Source organism: Oncorhynchus mykiss, chromosome 5 (genome assembly GCF_013265735.2).
Source record: "Oncorhynchus mykiss isolate Arlee chromosome 5, USDA_OmykA_1.1, whole genome shotgun sequence".
NCBI lineage: Eukaryota > Metazoa > Chordata > Actinopteri > Salmoniformes > Salmonidae > Oncorhynchus > Oncorhynchus mykiss.
The window spans coordinates 13797667-13818117 of NC_048569.1; the positions used below are offsets into that span (position 1 = coordinate 13797667).

General features: G+C 43.3%; 1 protein-coding gene across 1 annotated transcript; it reads left to right on the forward strand.

Moving 5' to 3' along the window:
* The first annotated feature begins 9118 nt into the window (after positions 1-9118).
* On the forward strand, positions 9119-20364 carry LOC110523240 (folylpolyglutamate synthase, mitochondrial). Its single transcript, XM_021601761.2, has 15 exons — positions 9119-9318; positions 10405-10533; positions 10654-10707; positions 10857-10921; positions 12008-12122; positions 12683-12760; positions 13265-13326; positions 14472-14574; positions 14814-14891; positions 15153-15300; positions 15454-15537; positions 15893-16043; positions 16208-16283; positions 17239-17305; positions 17755-20364. The coding sequence occupies exons 1-15, from the start codon at positions 9175-9177 to the stop codon at positions 18135-18137; spliced, it is 1737 nt and encodes a 578-aa protein (XP_021457436.1). The 5' UTR covers positions 9119-9174; the 3' UTR covers positions 18138-20364.
* The last annotated feature ends 87 nt before the right edge of the window (positions 20365-20451 follow it).

A 20451-nucleotide genomic window follows, 5' to 3' on the forward strand; every position in this document is an offset into this window, starting at 1 on the left:
ACGTCAGTCAATGATACTTCTGATTCTGTTGTGACAGAGTGGCCTATTGAGGTGTGATGTTGTCCGGCGTATTCAATCTAAACCGCTAACCAGGTTTACAGGAAAAATGAAAAAAAAATCATTCCTGTCCAAACATCCTTTTATTGTGTTCATGATTTTCTTTAATGTGCGTTCTTGCAGAAAAAGGGAATTGTTTTTTAATGAAAATCTGGTTACCAGTTTTGGTCATGGAATTGAATAAATGGGAGAGAGTGCCGACCTAACCAATGCAAAATCCAGTAAAAATGTCCATTGAAATGGCGGATTTACACAAAAATCTATTCTTTGTAGTTTACAGTAACACTTTATTAAGTACAGTACTGGTACCTGTGCCATTAATGACAGCAGAAGGAAGGGGTCTTTTTACAAATACAATGCAGATTTACAGTAAAAATGTTATCCACTGTAGAGATAATACTGTATGCAAAGCCACCCTGTATGCAATCTGTATGCAATCTGTATACCTATCTCTGAGAAGGTGCTATTTACATATAACATAAACGTCTAGTTAACTCTAGCCTTAACCCTTTACGCTTTAAGAAAATGAGAATTAAAAACAGGTTCAGCCCCTGGTTTGACCGTGATCTTGCAGATTTACTCCACCTCATGAATTGCATTTGGCTAAAGGCTCGGCACACGCATACTGGCTCTCGTTCAGGCAAATGAGAAATAAGTGCACTCAGGCTATCCGGAAGGCCAAAGCTAGTTACTTTAAGTGGCAGTTCTCTCTCTGTGGGTCTAACCCCAAGAAGTTCTGGAAAACGGTTAAAGACCAGGAGAATAAGCCATCCTCCTCATCAGCTGCCCATGTCCCTTAAAGTTGATGATGTGGTTGTTACTGACAAGAAGCACATGGCTGAGCTCTTTAATCACCAGTTCATTAAATCAGGATTCCTATTTGACTCAGCCATGCCTCCTTGCCCTTCCAACATTTCCTAATTTCCCACCCCTTCTGATGCGACTATCCCAGATGCTTCTCCCTCTTTTTCCCCTGCCCCACTACAAAGTTTCTCCCTGCAGGCAGTCACTGAGTCCGAGGTGCTAAAGGAGCTCCTGAAACTTGACCCCCAAAAAACATCTGGGTTAGATGGTTTAGACCCTTTCTTCTTTAAGGTTGCTGCCCCTATCATCGCCAAGCCTGTCTCTCCTTTCTGGGGAGGTTCCCATTGCTTGGAAGGCAGCCACGGTTCGTCCTTTATTTAAAGGGGAAGATCAAGCTGATGCTAATTGTTATAGGCCAATTTCTATTTTTCCCTATTTATCAAAAGTGTTGGAAAAACTTGTCAACAATCAACTGACTGGCTTTCTTGATGTCTATAGTATTTTCCGCTCAGATTATGGATGTGTCACTGCAACCTTAAATGTCCTCAATGCTGCTATTTTTGTTGACTTGGCCAAAGCTTTTGATACGGTAGACCATTCCATTCTTGTGGGCCGGCTAAGGAGTATTGGTGTCTCTGAGTGGTCTTTGGCCTGGTTTGCTAACTACCTGCAGTGTATAAAGTCAGAAAATCTGCTGTCTCAGCCACTGCCTGTCACCAAGGAAGTAACCCAAGGTTCAACCCTAGGCCCCACGCTCTTCTCAATTTACATCAACAAGATAGCTCAGGCAGTAGGAAGCTCTCTTATCCATTTATATGCAGATGATACATAGTCTTATACTCATCTGGCCCCTCCCCGGATATTGTGTTAAATGCTCTACAACAAAGCTTTCTTAGTGTCCTGCAGGCTAAAGTTAAATCTAGACTTGGTTTCCTCTATCATAATCGTTCCTCTTTCACCCCAGCTGCCAAACTAACCCTGATTCAGATGATCCTACCCATGTTAGATTACGGAGACATAATGTATAGATTAGCAGGTAAGTGTGCTCTCGAGCGGCTAGATGTTCTATACCATTCGGACATCAGATTTGCCACCAATGCTCCTTATTGGACACATCCCTGCACTCTATACTCCTCTGTAAACTGGTCATCTCTGTATACCCGTCACAAAACCCACTGGCTGATGCTTATTTATAAAAATCACTCTTAGGCCTCACTCTCCCCTATCTGAGATATCTACTGCAGCCCTCATCCTACACATACAACACCTGTTCTGCCAGTCACATTCTGTTAAAGGTCCTGAAAGCACACACATCCCTGGGTCGCTCGTCTTTTCAGATCGCCTCAGCTAACGAAACAGGCTGCATCAAACACTCAAACTAGACAGTTTTATCTCAATCTCTTCATTCAAAGACAATCATGGACACTCTTACTGACAGTTGTGGCTGTTTTGCGTGGTGTTTTGTTGTCTCTACCTTCTTGCCCTTTGTGCTGTTGTCTTTGCCCAATAATGTTTGTACCATGTTTTGTGCTACTACCATGTTGTGTTGCAACCATGTTGTCATGTTTTGTTGCTACCATGCTGTGTTGTCATGTGTTTCTGCCTTGCTATTTTGTTGTCTTAGGTCTCTCTTTATGTAGTCATCAAAAAGAAAGGAGGACCAAGGCACTCTTCATATAATTGATTAAAATGCCTTTATTAGTATGGCATGTCCAATAGAAACAAAGTTTTTGTTTTAAACCGATGTGTTTCGGCTGCATGGCCTTCGTCAGGGAGTACAAAAAAAAGGAATACAATGTCCTCTTTTTAACAGCTTTTCAATAGGCCTAATTGGAAGAGGGAGTGGTTACACAATTGATTGGACACACCTAGTAAGCAATACTATACACATTAAAAGGTGAAATACTGTAGCTATGTTATCATAAAAATACAACTCCAAACTAGAAGTATCAGAACACTAAAAGGTAGTTCTAACCTTAAATATGAATGGGAGAAGTGTCAAGAATAAGAAAGCTATATATTCCATAGTACACTAGAACACAGCAAAACATGAACAACAGTCTAAGCATAGCTGAGGGCAATTGAGCAAAATGTCCACTAGATGACAGCAAATGGACCCATCACGACCCTACAGGAAGGGTGAGAAATCCATATGTTCATTTAAACCGACTTGCCTAGTTAAATTATGGGTAAATACATTTTTGAACCCCTTTTGGTGTCAACAAATATATATTAAAAAAAGATTTGATGAAAAAAAATATGTACACTCAGTGTATACTTCCATTCATTTTTTAAAACTGGTACTGGGCTACATTCAGACCAGTCCTGTGAGGCTTGTGGGTGTCCTTGAGCAATGTACATGTTCATGAGAGTCTCACCTTTCCATACAGTTGTCATTTTAGTGTGTAGCCCAAACTGTTCGAACACTACAGACTTAAGTTGGCAGATCGGCAGTAGAGCAGAACGGAGAACACCATTGTGTTCGTGAGAGTCTCATCCTTCCATAGAGGGGTCATAACACATTATAGGCCAAACTGTTCAGACGCTACAGATGTTTTCGTAAGAAGACAGGTTTTCACCTCAGATGCTGAAGGCTGACATCGGCGGATGCGGTGGATTGAGTTGCAGCCCATGCAAAAAAACATATCTCTAGTTTAAAACAGACAGATTTATTATTATGTTTTATTTACATTTTATTATGCAGGTGGTGGAACTCAGCGATGAGGGCTGGGTCCAGGATGTTCCAAGCGGGGACCTAGCACCCCTCCTCTGGGCCATAACCATCCCAGTCAACCAGGTACTGGAATCCCCTGCCCCGAGGTTGAGCACTCAGGAGGCGCCTCACCGGGTAAGCTGGATGTCCGTCAATGAGACGGGGGAGAGGGGTGGGCCTGGAAACAGGAGACAAAGGGCTGTGAGACAGAGGTTTAATCCTGGACACATGAAAAGTGGCATGTATACAGAGGCTAAGAATCTTAGCGACGTGGAAAGGGCTGATAAAACAGGGGGAAAGTTTATGGGATCCCGAGTGTACAACCATACCCTCTGTCGAAGACAGTAGCGGGGAACAGGGGTCCGGTGGCGGTCCGCCTGTCGCCGATACCTGGAGTTAGTCTTGAGAAGAGCAGAGTTTGCTGAGCACACACACAGTGCGGGCGGTGACAAATGCAGAGACGTCAGGAACCATGGTGGGCCACCAAAAATGTTGTCGTACAAAGGTGTCGTGTCTTTGGCTATGCCGGATTAAGTAATATGACATGCTATTCTATAAAATAATTTCTCCATAATTACTATTACCTGATTGAGCTAATCATGTAAATGTAATTAACTAGAAAGAATATTTATAGAGCTGTTATCTTCTGAATAAACTCTTAAAGACCTAGTAATATTTTACATCAATAGCAGTCAACATTAATCTTCATCTTAATTCAGTCTCATCTGAAAATGGTAAATTCTTGGTTATCTGCACGAACCCTGGCTAACAATTTGAATCGGCAATACAAAATTGGGTTTTATCATTTTTTTACTAAATACCTAACTAATCACACAGAATTACACATACACATAATTAAATCATAACTTGATTACAAATTACGTCATAAAGGAAAACGTCCCTAGCGGGCGGAACAGATATGACAGCTTGTTACCGAAAAGAAAGGGGCTGGGTTTGAGTGAAGGAGCGGGAAGACTGAGGAACAAAGGCCGAAGCTGTGCTATCTTAAATACAGTATTTTATGCATTCTAAATTACCGCCCATTTGGAAAAGGAAAATGCAATAAATATTTATTCTGAGCTTCGTTTCGGTAGCTTGGTGGTAGATGGAAGGCCATGTTGCCCAACCGAGTTCTTTGAAGAATGTCTCTGGTGGTCAATTGGATACGTTGTAGTAACGTTGTTGTGTGATAGACGGGATACTCTGTCTGTTCCTTCCTAACCCTCGTTTGCATCTGCTGTTGCTAACTCAACGGCTAGGAGGTATCACTTCTGTAGTGAATAAGAGTTCAAAGTTCATACCATTCACAACCAAAGCTCATGCTGATGTTGGCTTCGTTCTGTACTTATTATCTGAACCATTCTGACATAGGACCGTCGTCCTACATCCTCGGAACAGGAGGTTATATTGTCGTCAAGGGCTTATATAGGAAGGGAGAGGAGGGCGTGTTTGAAAAGTTTTATAGCCCATGTCCCTTCCCAGGGGCGGGCCACTGAAGACTCAAATCTCACATTTTAGAAGCTAAAATCACATTTCATCCCATCACAAATAATTTAATATTCATACATTTAAATTGAACAACAATTCCATGTGAATCCGATAACTCTGATGTGTAGACTTTCCACTGTAGAGTTTGTCATCTTATCATTGATGAGAATATCTCAGATGACAACCGAACTGACATCATATTCATTAAGTACCTCTGCATATGTTAAATTGTTCGGATTACCAGAATATAGTTAATTTCCCCCCACCTACTGATGTTCCCAGAATCTCTGTTAACCAAGGGTTTTGCAAATTTAACCTACCCCCCAGGCCAACGTCATGACAAAGGCAAGGGTCCGACGGGATATTGATGGCAGGCAAGTCTGGAGGAATGAGCCCATTCCAGGACCGAGGTACAGACAAACATCTGGTTAGGGCTAACTTCGAGAAGATTGTAGCCCCCAGAGAGGCTCAAAAACCGAGGAGATGAGTGGTAGCGGGTATTGTTTTTAACCGTGATACCATTAAGGCCCTGGTAGTTGATACACGGGTGCAGGGTTTTGTCCTTCTCCACAAAGAACCCTGCGCTGGCGGGGGAGACAGATGGACGGATACACTCTGCAGCCAGGGAGTCCCCAATATACCCTTCCATCGCCTTGGTCTCCGGACCCGACTGGGAAAAAAGCCAGCCCCTGAGGTGGTGTAGTGCCCGGGAGAAGGTCGATAATGCAGTCGTAGGGCCGATGCGGAGGAAGCGCTGTGGTCCGGGCCTTGTTGAAAACCTCCTGGAGATCCTGGTACTCCGTGGGAACAGAGGAGAGGCCGGAAGCTTTTCCCAAGCCCGCAGGAAGATGTCCTGTGCCGACTTCAGACAATGAGCGTGGCAGAACTTGCTCCAACCCGAGATAGAACCAACAGTCCAGTCGATGAGGGGATTGTGCCTCTGAAGCCATGAAAACCCCAATACCACGGGTACCTGAGGAGATTCGATGAGCAGAAATTGCATAGACCCACTGCGGTTACCTGACACTCGCAGGTTGATAGGAACCGTATTATGGGTGACTCTGCCAATAGAGTGACCGTCCGTCTCTGACGTCCATGGGAATGGAGAGGGGTTGAGTGGGGATACCCAAACCTTTGCACCAGGGTAGCGTCTATAAAACTCTAGTCAGGCCCAGAGTCAATAAGTACACGGAGAGATTTAGACCGGTCACCCCACAGCATGATGGCATGGAGCGGGGTACAAGTAATGGGAGATTGGAAATTCTCTGCCTGGTCTTTTAATGGACAGATAGAAATGAAATGTCCTGTAGTTCCACAATACAGGCAGCTCTTGGAGTTCAGTCCGGGTAAACATTCGGCAGGAGACAATCTAGCTTTGCCAAGTTGCATACGCTCCGGAGGAGGCAAGTCGGCAGACCTCTGTGATACCCGGGGGAACTCGGATTCTCTTGGTAATGTAGAGGCCGGGGACTTCCGGGATTCCTCTGAGGTAAGGTGGGATCCGTGGACGAACGAATGTGGCTGGGAACAGACCTCTCCCTCCTACGTTCCCGTAGCCGCCCATAAATCTGTATGGTAAAGGCGAGGAGAGAGTCTAGATCTATGGGCAGCTCCCAGGCAGTGAGCTCATTTAACCTCCTCCGATAATCAATAAAGGAACGTGTCGAATAGGGATTCAGTGTTCCAGAGACTCTTGGTGGCCAATGTGCGGAAAGCGACAGCATAGTCTGCAGCACTACAGGAGTCTTGATGTTGGAGGAGTAGCTTCTGAGCAGCCCCTCTCCCGGACAATGGAGAATCTACCATCTTTTCTACCTCCGCCATGAACTCCTCCAGACTGAAGCACACGGTGGATTGTTGCTCCTACACCACCATAGCCCAGGCGAGAGCCCTCCGGACATCAGCATTATCAGGTACTCTAACTTTGAGCGGTCCAGGGGGAAAAGAAGGGGGCTGCAGCTCGAAGATGAAGGAGCACTGGGAGATAAACGCCCAACAGGTTCCTGAATCTCCATTGTAGCGCTCCGGAGGAGGTAAGCCGGGTTCTCGAGGAGCCTGGGGAGACCCGCTGCTGACAGCGGGGTTACTGTGAGAACGGCAGGCAGGCTCAGGGTAGGCAGAATGGTCAGAACTGGGTGGACTAGAAAACAGAAACTAGCGATACTGGAAAACGGGAAAACACACTGGTAAGACAAGACAAGACGAACTGGCAACAGATAACAGCAAACGCTGGTATAAGTACACAGGGGATAATGGGAGAAAATGGGAGACACCTGGTGGGGGTTGGAGACAAGCATGACAGGTGAAACAGATCAGGGTGTGACAAAACGTCACCTTTTATTGTGATATTGAAGTAATTAAAGGTGTGGAGAGAAAATATTTGAAAACTGACTTCAATATTAAATGGTGCTATAAAAATGTCCTGCAGTGAATTACAAAGTATTGGTTTAGAATGGCAATGAAATATTAACTGTATTGTAACATCCAGCTCGGTCTCGGATATTCATGGAGAAATGGGACTTATATTACTTTGAATTAACAATGTTATAACTACAATTTGGTGCCCATGCTTTTCTATAACAAGTCCCTCACATGTACACGCCTCTCCGATGGCCTTAATGACAGTTCCGACACCAATGTAGCAAATTTGGGGATAACCCTGACTGGGTCTCGAACCCAGTTCCAGTGACTGTCAACCCAACACCTCAGCCGTTACACCAAGAGATCCACACCTTTTGACAGGGTCACTACGACATTGAGGTCGTTCCAATATCCTCTCTATCACCTGTGGCAAACACAATCAACCTGAAACAAACACACTCACAACATTGCCGATACTTGTCACCAGAAATCAATGTTACGGATTGCACTTTTAAGCATCTTTGACATGACCCATGACGCCAATTCAACGTCTACTCCACATTGGTTCAATGTAATTTTATTGAAATGACTTGGAAACAACGTTGATTCAACCAGTGTGTGCCCAGTGTGGAGGTTTCAAGATTGTTTCCTGTCCTGGATTTATTTTTTACATCCACTTTGATATACCACTGTATAATTAAGCAATAAGACCCAAGAGAGTGTGGCTGTTCTTAATCACAACATGAAGCGAAGTGCCTGGACACAGACCGTAACCGTGGTATATTGGCCATATACCACAAACCCCAGAGGTCCTTTATTGCTGTAAAAAAAAGAACAGTAAACAAGTATTTTTGTGTCATACCCATGGTATCTGATATACACACGGCTATAATTTCCAATTGAGAGACTAAAATTGGAATGTGCTGTATATGATTTGGAAAAGGTCATGTTTTTATACCGCTCATAGTAGTATGGTGCCACCTTGTGGAATATTTTGAAAGGAAATACTTATACACCAATTCCTCATCCATAACAGTAGATGACAGTAATTGATACAGCTAAAGAGAGAAAACAATACTAAAAAAGCCATTTCCAGGTCCTACAGAAATTTCTATGAATTGGCAGCTAATTAGCATTTCATTTTTGAGGGATAAATACAGGCAAATATATTGATAAAAGTCACCTTGGCCATGTGTAGGGTAAACCTACACAATACACAAACCTTAGTTTAAGTGTTTCTAAAATCCCCCATGGGAAAAACGAATGGTGTAAAAATTATTGGAAACATTTCCCTGTTTGACCCTGAGGTTATATGGGTAGTATGACTCATAATGCGGTACTCTATAGATTCCTACCAATGGTGTGGCTCTTTCACTGCTCCTGGCATCACTGCACCACCACTGTCCATATGATTCAATTAGCCACTGACTTGCTCATTTGCACCTTCACATCCACCTCCTCTCTCCTATGAGCATAATGTGTAGAACATCATTAGATACAGCTTCAAAAATGTTGCTGTCTTTTTTTAAGAGAAACGGGGCTGGCAGGTAGGATTTAGTTCCTCCTTGTTTCTGGCCCACACTCCAGTACAGTAGGTGGCGGTAATGCACCATAGCGTTGGATGCCAACCGCCGATAAACCCCACAGAACAATACATTTCTCTCAATAGGCGTGGCGTGACGACATCACGTTCTGACAGGAATATCGCCCAAATTTGGCGGCAGTTTCCTGTGTGCGTTTACACAAGCCCCATGATGGTAAGCTTTTCTCGCCTGTTGGAGCGGAGCTCCGTATTTGCCGCGTTCCTCCGCCAGAAGGACTGGTCGTCCAAGTTTACCACAGTGAAGTGTTCAAGTACAAAGGCAGAACCGCTACTTCACAGAATGGAGTATCAGGTAAGATACTGTGGCTATCATCTACTAGCCAATGTGCTAGCAAGTTAACGTACTATTTAACGTTACCTCGCTAGTTTGACAAGTTTATGGCTCACGTTCAACTTGATCAACAGCTTGCTATACATACAAATAAATGAGAGCCATTTTCCTACTTCGCCATCTATCTAGTAATCATTTACCTTCAAATCAGCAAACTAGTGTTCGCGTGCAAGGGACAAATACTATTACAACTCCCGAATGGACTGGCTTTGGGGTGGACGTTAGCTAATCTGCTCTCTGTTGCAAGTTATGAGGCTAGGCAGCATGGCGCGGGTCAGTTTTAGCAAACTTCTCAGCATAAATGTTTTCCTCAAGTTATTTGTCAAAAATAATAAATACTCCGCTGAGCAATTTGATATTTTGTTAGCCTACTTAAACTAGTTAATATGCAAACCCCAACGCCCCAATTAAAAAGGTGTGCACTGTTCAGACAGTAAACGTAGCTGCTGTACCAAACATACCTGCTCAACGTTCACTTACTTGCAAGCTAGCCATCTCCACAAACGGTCTCTACTATCTAGCTGGATAGCTCAGCCCACAGGCTACGTGTGGCTGGTGAAGTCATGGTGCGAGATTATTAACAAAGTAAATATAGCTACCATGGTAAACTCATGCATTCAACAGACAGTGACAGTCTTCTTAAAGTTTAGACCACTGCGCCTGGCATGTGAAATGATTTTGTTAATGTAAGCGTTTTCTCCCCGTTATCAACTATAGTCTGAATGAAACACGTGTGTGCATCAAACACTACGAAAGTGGAATTGGCAAGGTTTTAATTTCAATTTTTTTTACAATTCTGGGGCGGCAGGTAGGCTAGTGGTTAGAGCGATAGACTTGTAACCGAAAGGTTGCAAGATCGAATCCCCGAGCTGGCAAGGTAAAAATCTGTCGTTCTGCCCCGAACAAGGCTGTCATTGAAAATAAGAATTTGTTCTTAACTGACTTGCCTAGTTAACTAGGCAAAATAGGTAGGTAAAATAAAATGCAATGCCATCCAGAGATATTAAAAACTATTTGGACTCTTGTGTTTTATTTCTGCCACTACAGGACGCAGTATGCACCCTCAATACCCTGCAGACCAATGCCTGTGCCCTGGAGCAAGTGCGTCGAGAGCGGGGTCACCCTCAACTCCAGCTCCAGGCCATGAGGGGCTTCCTGGAGCGAGCAGGCCTGGTGGTAAATATATTCTCCAGCAGTGTCTACCCCTACCATTTATTCTGTGTCTACCCCTAACATTTGAAATGGTCAAGAATTGATTATCTCCTAATCTAAATGTTTTCCCATTTTGATTCCAAGGTGGAAGAACTTGACCATCTCAATATCATTCATGTCACAGGAACGAAAGGCAAGGTGTGTGGAGTGTGCGTTTAAATCCACTAATCTATGAGATAGACCCAAGCTCGTATCTTGTGCAAAGTTTGCTAAACAAATGTCGTAAACAACTTGTTATGGCATTGTTGGAAGAAGGTGAGTAATGTTTCAAATGTTTTATCTTTCAGGGGTCAACGTGTGCCTTCACAGAACAAATACTGAGAAGTTATGGTTTTCGGACTGGATTTTACAGGTACATATCCAGAAGTATCAAATCCAGAGCAGTCCTAACTACAGCAAATTAATTGAGAGAAAAAAAGGACTGTTTTTGATGCAGAGTTGAGGACATTTACTTGTGATTACCAGCCTCATCCAGTTAACCCAGCCATAACCTGTCATCTGATTTCCTGCATGAAACATTATTCAGTAAGTTCACTGACTGCTGAGCCAACGTTCTTGTGTAGTAGTTACAGAGCAGTGGTCATGATCGACTGTGGCTAAATCGAGTGTGCCTATTGCGCTGGCCAATCGGATAGCTCAAATCACCAGACGGCATCCACAACCCTGGCCACAGCCTATGTGTGATTTCAAAACTTTTTTTAAACCATGGCCAGAGACTGTCAAAGAATATAACAAAGAGCTGTGGCTTTTGAGTGAGTTCATGTCTGTTTTATTCAGCTCTGTTAACACCTTTTACATTTTTTATTAAACACTACTACAAAACACAACGCACTTCCCCCTACATCCACTCTCGCTGCAATTAATGATTAGCCAAGTGTATCTATAGCCCTGGGTTTCTATTGTTATTAGCAGTTTGTCTATTTTAATATTCAGGAATATTTCACTTTCTTTGGTCATAGGAACAGCATGAATTTGTGCATGATGCAGTGCAAGACAACTGGGAACTCGGAAATCTCCACCTTCAGTGCGTTCAAGACAACTGAGAAAAAATGATCCCACTGGGAAAATTTGTTTTGAGAGGTCATCCAAGTCGGAAATTCTGGCATCTTTCTAGAGCTCAGACTTTCCGACCTGAAGATCAGACGTTATGATTTTACCTAATTTATTTTTTGCATAAACCTCATTCATACAGAACTGCTTTTATTAGGTTAGTGTTAGATAAACATTCCCATGTTTTAGATTTTTAAACCTTCTGAAGATTTATTGGAGAAACGAGACTCATTTTAGTCATAAGAAATTGAGAAATGTTTCAGTGAATTTCTACTCTACTGCAAAGGTTCGCTTACCATACCCCTATTTTTAAGAATTAATCATCCTCAATTATATATTTTAAGTCATGTTTTTGACTGTTAACACATTTCTTTTCTGTCGATTGCAGTTCCCCACATTTGGTACAAGTCAGGGAGAGGATAAGAATTAATGGAAAACCAATCGGCAAAGAACTCTTCACAAAATATTTCTGGCAGGTGTATGGACGGCTGTATGAAACCAAGGTAGTTGTGGAAAAAGGTTACGATTCCAATTGTAGTGACGGTTTGGAGTTCTGCTTTCTGTGCTCCTGGTCATTGACCTCCAAGGAGAAGGTGTCCTTAATGTGTTTCAGAATATGACACATTCTCTCTTTTCCTGTAGAGAAAATAAAATGAATAGATTCTTCAAATATTTTTACGTTGGACGTACTAATAAAGTACCACTGTCTGAACTGGAAACTAAATGAGTTCTACTCATACATTTAAAATAGCAGGGCCCTTCACAATTTGCCTGTAACCGGTATACATCTGGGTTTGGGCCATTGCCTGTAATTCAGCCCGCTTTACCTTGTGTAGTATTCCTGTCTCTAGCCGTTAGAACTGATAATTGAGTTTAGGAAGAAAATGAAAAACCTCTCGTCCTATAATGACCAGTGCATGCATGTGTGTCATATGATTTGTTGTAGATGTCCCATGCTGTAGCTGTCGCCCTTAAATGAGGTTGCGTATTTGCTCTTTGAGATGTTGAAGGGATACTACGAAGCTGTTATAGTAATATCCTGTTGACCTTTGACCCCTCTCAGGACACTCACGGGGGGAGTATGCCCGCTTACTTCCGCTTCCTGACAATCCTGGCCTTCCACATCTTCCTGCAGGAGAAGGTAGGTCGCTATAACCAGTGTACCACATCTCTCATATCAGGTCCTGTATTCCCATCATACCTCTGGTGTCCCTGTGCAGCATTGCTGGGGTGTCTAGGGCTGGTGGGTGCTCCCTTTCCCTTCTGTCCTTGTTCATTTCTTCACACACCTGATAGGATTGGCATGAAAAAGGAGACAAGGGGCCCCTCATGTTTTGCAGACACTATAATGCATAGTGGTGACCTTTCTTTAATTCATTTTTTATATTGGTGGTTTTATATTGGTGTCTTCGTGGCTACTAATGAGTCACAACCTGTACTGGTAAACATTTCTGATGAGAGTTATGGCCTATCTGTCACAGGGTCAGATCGACTCATCAAATCAGGAAGTTAATTACATTTCATGACTCAATTCTTCTTGGTAAAATAAAAAAATGGCACTCATCAATTCTTTCAATTGACCTCTTGAAATGACTGAATAGAAATGTGGGTTGAGCTCAGCCACCCATACTGTCTTGTGATGCAGGTGGACTTGGCAGTGATTGAGGTTGGGATTGGTGGAGCCTACGACTGCACCAACATAATCAGGTAAGAAGCATGTAGTTGGATCCTATGGGATGGGAAATGAACAGGATTTAGTTCAATGGTCCGTAATGGCCGTTAATTAGATTAGAAATAGATCTCTTTGATGATGATGCAGCTGATGTAACCATTCCCTCTCATGGAATCCCCCTCTGCAGCATACCCTAATTCCCCTCACTGTACCCCCTGGCTCAGTTCCAAAGTCTCTAGTGACTACTGCTGTGTGCCTAATGTCTCACTGAACTCACTCGACAAGCCCTTCCACCATTTTGTCCTATGGTGCGACCTCGTTAACAAAGCGTGACTGACTGTCTCGTCAAGCCTCCCATTTGTCAGCAGCCCCATTTTGCAATGAAAGGTCTCCATTTATTGTTAGTTGATAGAGCGAGAGAGACATTAGGTGCTATTTGAAGAGGGTTGTTGAGAACAGACTTTTTTAAATGAGTTAGACTTTCAAAAGATGTGCAATGCAGGCACAAGCATTCAGGTTTTTGATAAGCTTATCTAATTCTAACTATGTATGGAAAACATTTTCTACGCTGGACAAATTATTAATTTGACTTGCCCCTGTACTTTCCCATAATTGAGATGCAAATCATTCTCGCCTGTAGGAACTCTCCATGGTCAGATCAAAGCTAGTACTACACTAGATGGTCACCAACAAGAGAACTGGTAGATCTGACATGCAGTTCATTTCTGTTCTCACCCTTCACCCGCTGGTTACACTTTCAAAACAAGTAGCTAATACAAACTAGTTAAAGGTAGACTCAGCGCTATGACGTAGATGCAGAAAGTAAACCACCTAGTGGGTCAATTTCTGAAACCACTAAGGGCGTTGAAACAGGAGGCTCAACTTCTCTGTTTTGTTCCCGTGGCTACTACGCTGTAACAGTGTGAAGTGAAGCCGTACGCATGCGCAGATGTGAGATCGGAGTGTTGCCTGTCGTTCACTTCTACCACATGGCTATGTCATTTAGTCTACCTTTAACATGAAATCTGTTTAAAAATGTAATTTATGCCGCCTCTGCATGCAGTATCGTACAGACCATTTATCTCACTTTCCCTGCTGTATAAACAAAGTTATTTTGTGTGACGATCCATTGAGTCCACTGAACTCTGTAGTCTATGCTCTGTATGTCCTCCTCTGACAGGAGGCCGTGGGTGTGTGGCATCGCCTCCCTGGGTATAGATCACACCTCAATACTGGGGGATACCATCGAGAAAATTGCCTGGCAGAAAGGGGGCATTTTTAAGGTTAGATTGCAGTACAGTTTGACTCTTGCTTTGTCAAGGCCGCACTTTTGATACATTCTGACACAGAACATTTTCAGAACAGCACCTCTAGAATGTTACAAAGTAGCCTCAATTGAGGCGTGGTTGTTTAATGCATGTAGTAAAACACCAAGAAAGACACAAGTGTTCACATTTTGACTATGCTGAAATAAACAGTAGGAGTTACTGACGTTATTGAATTATTTCTCGTGTCTCCTCAGCCAGGAGTTCCTGCCTTCACTGTGAAGCAACCAGACAGCCCTATGGTGGTTCTCAAAGAGAGAGCGAAGGAGATTGGGGTGAGAGCCAATAAAGAAGTCATAAAACAAGATACAACATTGTCTGTAGACAGTTTGTAGATACCTGGCCTACAATGACGTATGAACACAATGTTTCCCCTGTATTTATTTAGCAGTGGTGCCCCACTCATTTTGGAGTGAAATGTCACATTTCAGGGTAACACAATGGCATAATATTGGACTTTGATGTGAATCTGTCCCTTGGACTGTCCTTGAATAACTTTTACTATTTCTCCTACCCTCTCTCTTCCTCCTCCTCAGTGTCCTCTCTGGGTGTGCCCAGAACTGGAGGAGTACCCTGCTGACTCGGGACCTCTGCGTCTGGGCCTGGCTGGCCACCACCAGCGCTCCAACGCCTCTCTTGCCCTGCAGCTCAGCCACAGCTGGCTACAGAGACGCTGCCTTCCTGGTAGGTGGGAGTGAGTGTTTGAGGCTGGTCTGGGGGTGGTAGGGTAAAGGAACAACCTGGGTGTATACAGGTGTGAGATTATTGGACATGGTATGTTTTGATTGTGTGGTGATTTCAGGTCATGTGTATTCCTCATCTTCTACTCTTCTGTAGACCAGAGCATCCCTTCCCCCGCTGGCGAGAGTAAAGGCGTGTCACCGGCCGCTGCCTTTCAGCCAAGCCCCATTATGGCGAAAGGTCAGTTCAATAGAACAACTCCAACACACTCACCTGCAAAATAACAGCCTCCGGTGAAACCCACGGGGGTGAACAGTCACCTGAGCATTGATGGGTCATGAAAATACTAAGTGTTTTTCTCTGAATTTGAGGATTGTGGGGTGCGGGTTGAATTACTAATGGCTTTATAGCAGAGGACTAGGTGGACTGTATATCAAGGTCCATGGTTCGTTCCCCTGTTTCAGCACCAACAACCAAGGAAGCCTCCAGCGCAACTTCCTGCTTATACCTATCCAATCATTTTAGATCTGCAGTAGATGCTAGGGTCCCATTTTGGTATTCAGCAACAGTACATCACTTTCCTCTTGGGCGGTAGGGCTGGAGGAGACTGAATGGCCGGGGAGGACCCAGACTCTGAAGCATGGCCCAGTCACCTACTTCCTGGATGGGGCCCACACCACCCGTAGCATGCTGGCCTGTGTAAGCTGGTTCAGCGAGGTTGCCTCTCAACACGAAAGAACCACAGGGTCAGTATCTGCGTGTGAGTTTGTGCTCCACTAGGTCTGTGTTGTCCTGTCAATTGTAGTCTATGCACCTTACCATTTGTTGAGCTCTGCAATTCAAGCAAAGTCTGTCAGTTGATAATCTCTGGTATCCTAACCGTATACCTACCCCCTATGTCTCCTCACAGTGGTCCTGTGGTCAGAGTGCTACTGTTCAACGCCACAGGGGAGAGAGACTCTGCAGCCATGCTAAAGTTACTGGTTGTGAGTACCCTAGGCTAGGTTAACTGTCCAACAACGATAAGTACTAAACATTCAATCAATGTGTCCCAATCACAAATGTCAGCCCATCTTGCTGTGATGGTATTGTCATATACAGTGCATTCGGAAAGTTTTCAGACCCCTTCCCTTTTTCCACATTACAGCCTTATTCACAATGGTGAAACAATTATTTCATCCATCTACACACAATACCCCATAATGAGAGGGAAAACATGTTTTTAGAAACATTTGCAAATTTATTACAAATAAACAGATGCATACAGTTGAAGTCGGAAGTTTACTTACACTTAGGTTGGAGTCATTAACTCGTTTTTCAACCATTCCACAAATGTCTTGTTAACAAACGATAGTTATATCAAGTTGGTTAGGATGTCTACTTTGCATGACACAAGTCATTTTTCCAATAATTGGCAGAATGGGAGAAACTCCCCAAATACAGCTGTGCCAAGCTTGTAGAGTCATACCCAAGAAGACCCTACTGGCAGCGATTTACAAAGGCGCTTCAAAAAAGTGCTGAGTAAAGGGTCTTAAATACTTACTTAAATGTGAGATTTAAAATGTACAAACGTTTCTAGACATGTTTTTGCTTTGTCATTATGGAGTATTGTGAGTGGGGGACAAAATAATTGAATAAATTTGAGTAAGGTTGTAAAATGGAAAAATTCTAGGCGTCTGAATACTTGATGAACGCACTGTATGGACAGCAGCTAGCCTAGTGGTTAAGAGCAGTGGGCAGTAACAAAGGTCGCTGGTTCGAATCCCCAAGCCGACTAAGTGAAATCTCTATGTGCCCTTGAGCAAGGCATCTAACACTAATTGCTCCTGTAAGTCGCTCTGGTTAAGAGTGTTTGCTAAATGACTAAAATGTAAAAGTATGTGCCATGCTAGTAGGACAACTGTAACTGATTTAGTTTTTTTTTCTATATTGGGATTTCAGCCGTGCCATTTTGACTTTGCTGTGTTCTGCCCCAACATCACAGAGGCCATTGCATCATGTAATGCAGGTAAGGCTATCACATTGTGATTTTTAGCCAGGCATAACATGCATCAACTACTTTGTCAATGACTGCGGCTTGACAGATCAAACGGTAGCCTAGTATGACTAAATGAATAGCTCTGCTGTTGTAATTATGCGTCGCGATCTGTGTTAATCATTGGTGTGGATGTGAGCATGTTCTCACTTCACTGTCAATGGAAGGGCAAAGAAAGATGTTGCTGTGTTATTAACATGGTGTCCAAACCAGCAAACATTGTCATAAATCTATTGGCCGAAGTGTTGCTTTTATGTTCTGGCTATTAATGTTTGAAAAGTGAAACTAAAATTAAATTGTTCTGCATGTGATTTCCCTTTGACAATCTGCCATTTTAAATTATACCCATTTTGATTCTGGAAGAATCTAGCAGAGTAGCATTGTGTAACCTTTACCCCCGAATGCCTTCCCTCTCTCCTCAGACCAACAAAACTTCAATGTCTCTGTGGAAAACATGCTCACCCGTTGCCTGGACAACCAGAGGAGCTGGCGCCTGCTCAACGGCCAGGAAGAGAAGCCCGGCGACCAGCTGCTCATCTCCCGCAATGTTCTCCCACTGGTGGCAGCCGAGTGCTGCAGCAAAACCTTAGTTTTCCCCTGCATCCTCAGCGCCCTCCAGTGGCTCAGCCAGGGCAGGGACTCTGTCTTGGCACATCCGGACAAGAGGGTCATCCCCGTCAAGCCCAGCGTGACTGCCAAAGCCGCTCCGCTAAGAGATGCCACTGGCATCCACGTCCTCGTCGCTGGAAGCCTCCATCTGGTTGGGGGCGTCCTGAAACACCTTGACCCTTCCTTTGCCTCTTAAAGGGATGGTTCTGTCAGAACAGCAATAGATCAGATTGATTTGTCTGGTAAGCAGAATCAAGAAGAAACCCTCTCTGGAGAGAGCTAAATGCTGGGATATCATGCAGCCTAAGGGGAAGCTTGTTAGCTATGCTTACTAGTAGGTTATTCAATTTGTACCAGGCAACAGGGTTTTGTGTTACCCCGAGTCCTTGGTAAGCATAATAGAAATGGCCATTGCATTTCAATTGATAGAGGGCTCTGGCCAATACAAGTTCATGTCAAATGTTTTAGCCAGTACCACACACAGCCTTACTGAGGATCACACGTTTATTTTATTGTGACAGGGAGTCATTTTGAGACTGGTCTCTTTTACAGATGAGCCCAAAATGAAATTTTAAAATATATACACATCAGTACACTATGAAAAGAACCAGAGATACAGAACAATCAGTGTAAGGTTCTGGTACAAATTCCAGATAGACACCAAAGGAAGCTTAAACTATATGTATTACACACAAACTGGATGCTACAGCTCCATAGCACACAAACCGGTCACACATGCATATATATTTATGCCTTCTGGCTAGGTGGGGTCACCTCTTTGGGTCTAGGATAAACAGTCAGTCAGTGCTGGGCAAGAACTCTGTTCCTCCCCCTATTGATGTTAGCATGAGTCCAGATCCTTTGTGGGCAGGTGTGTGTAAGAGAGACTAGTCTCTCACACACAATCTAGCCTCCCCTGCACTGCAATAAATCTCCAGTCCCAGCATCCTAACCAATGACAAGTTATTACTACTAATTAATGGATTATGCAATTATAAACTGGCTCATGCAACACAAATGGATTCAAGTCAAATAGTCTCCAACAATAGAAAACATATTAACCTTAAGTCTTATATTTGAAGCCAAAACTGTTTACATGGCCTCTTGGGGGGTTAATTTGTGCGCCTTCTAGTATGACACGGGTGTTTACTGTTATTGTTTACGTGAAGTGGTATTGTGCTTTAAAAGCGTTTGAGAAGACGGCAGTGGGACGGTAGGCCCCGAAAATGACAGGTAATCCAAAGAAAGTGTGGAAACGGTTAGTCAAAGGCCTCACTCTTTCCACCCAGTACGTTTCTTTGGGTTGTGTACAAGAATGGCTTTCTTTCCTGTCCGTTCATTGCTACCAATAAGAGACACATAGGGAGAGTGTTGCAACATGAACTGGATTTCTTACAAAGAGAACAGTTAAAATTTTGTTTCACTATTTCTTAGTGAGATCCTCATTTGCCGATCTCGCGGACTTGCATTATATGTTGACTGTATTCTTAAACATTTCAAATGTGCTTCGTGTAGCTATCATTGTCTTGGTAAATCAGATATTCTCCCTTGTTAAATAAAAATGTAACACCTCTACAATAAAACTAGACCTTTAGCATTGAGCACGATGTCAACTAACATGTCTGTAAATTACTCTAAGCTGTCATAATTGATAAGTCTTTTATACTGCAGTTGCTTTGTGACACTGCCTTGTAAATGTGTGTCTGTACGTCCACTGTAAAGAAACACACAATCACACTCTAGAGGTAGGGTGTATTTGTAAGTCTGTATCTGTTGCAAAGCTTTTTGCAATAGGACCAGTCTTAATCTAGCAACCAAATGGAACAAAACCGGGAGGGACCTACCTACATTTGTCAGTTTTCTGTTGTGGAGGAATGCAAAATGTTTGACAATGGAAACTGACTAATGAATACATCTCTCTCTCCCCCCCCCCACACAAAAAAAATCACCGGGGGTGTGTACTCACTAGGAACCCAACGGAATAAAACAGGGAGGGCTCTACATGAATTTGTCCAATAGAAAGTAGAAACTCTTGTTTCCTGTTGCAAAACGTTTTGGACTAATGCTTATACCCAAAGTATCATGGAAATTAGCGCTCGATTTGAGTGATTGGCCCTGTTCTAGTCTGACATTGCAGTCATTGCTGCAGTACACCCAGCAACTAATGGGTGACCTATTATCGACTGCACAGCCAGGTATAAGATTGCTACATTATATGCTACAGGTAGCTGATATGATCCAGGCGTCGTACGATCTGGCAGGTGACTGTAATGTAGTTGGCCTGGAATGCAGCCAATATTTCTCTGGGGTTTAGAAACTGCTAGACTATTCCCAAATCTCTTTCAAAGTGGTCTTAACATTTCAGAGAAATTCTATGGTTTTAAATGTATGTGCACTTCAGATAATTAAATGAATCATTAACAGGTGTGTTTTCTTATGCATCATATTGTCCAGTTTGGGAGCGCTAGTATTAATGTGGTTACTGCATTTTCAACTCTTTCCATAATTGA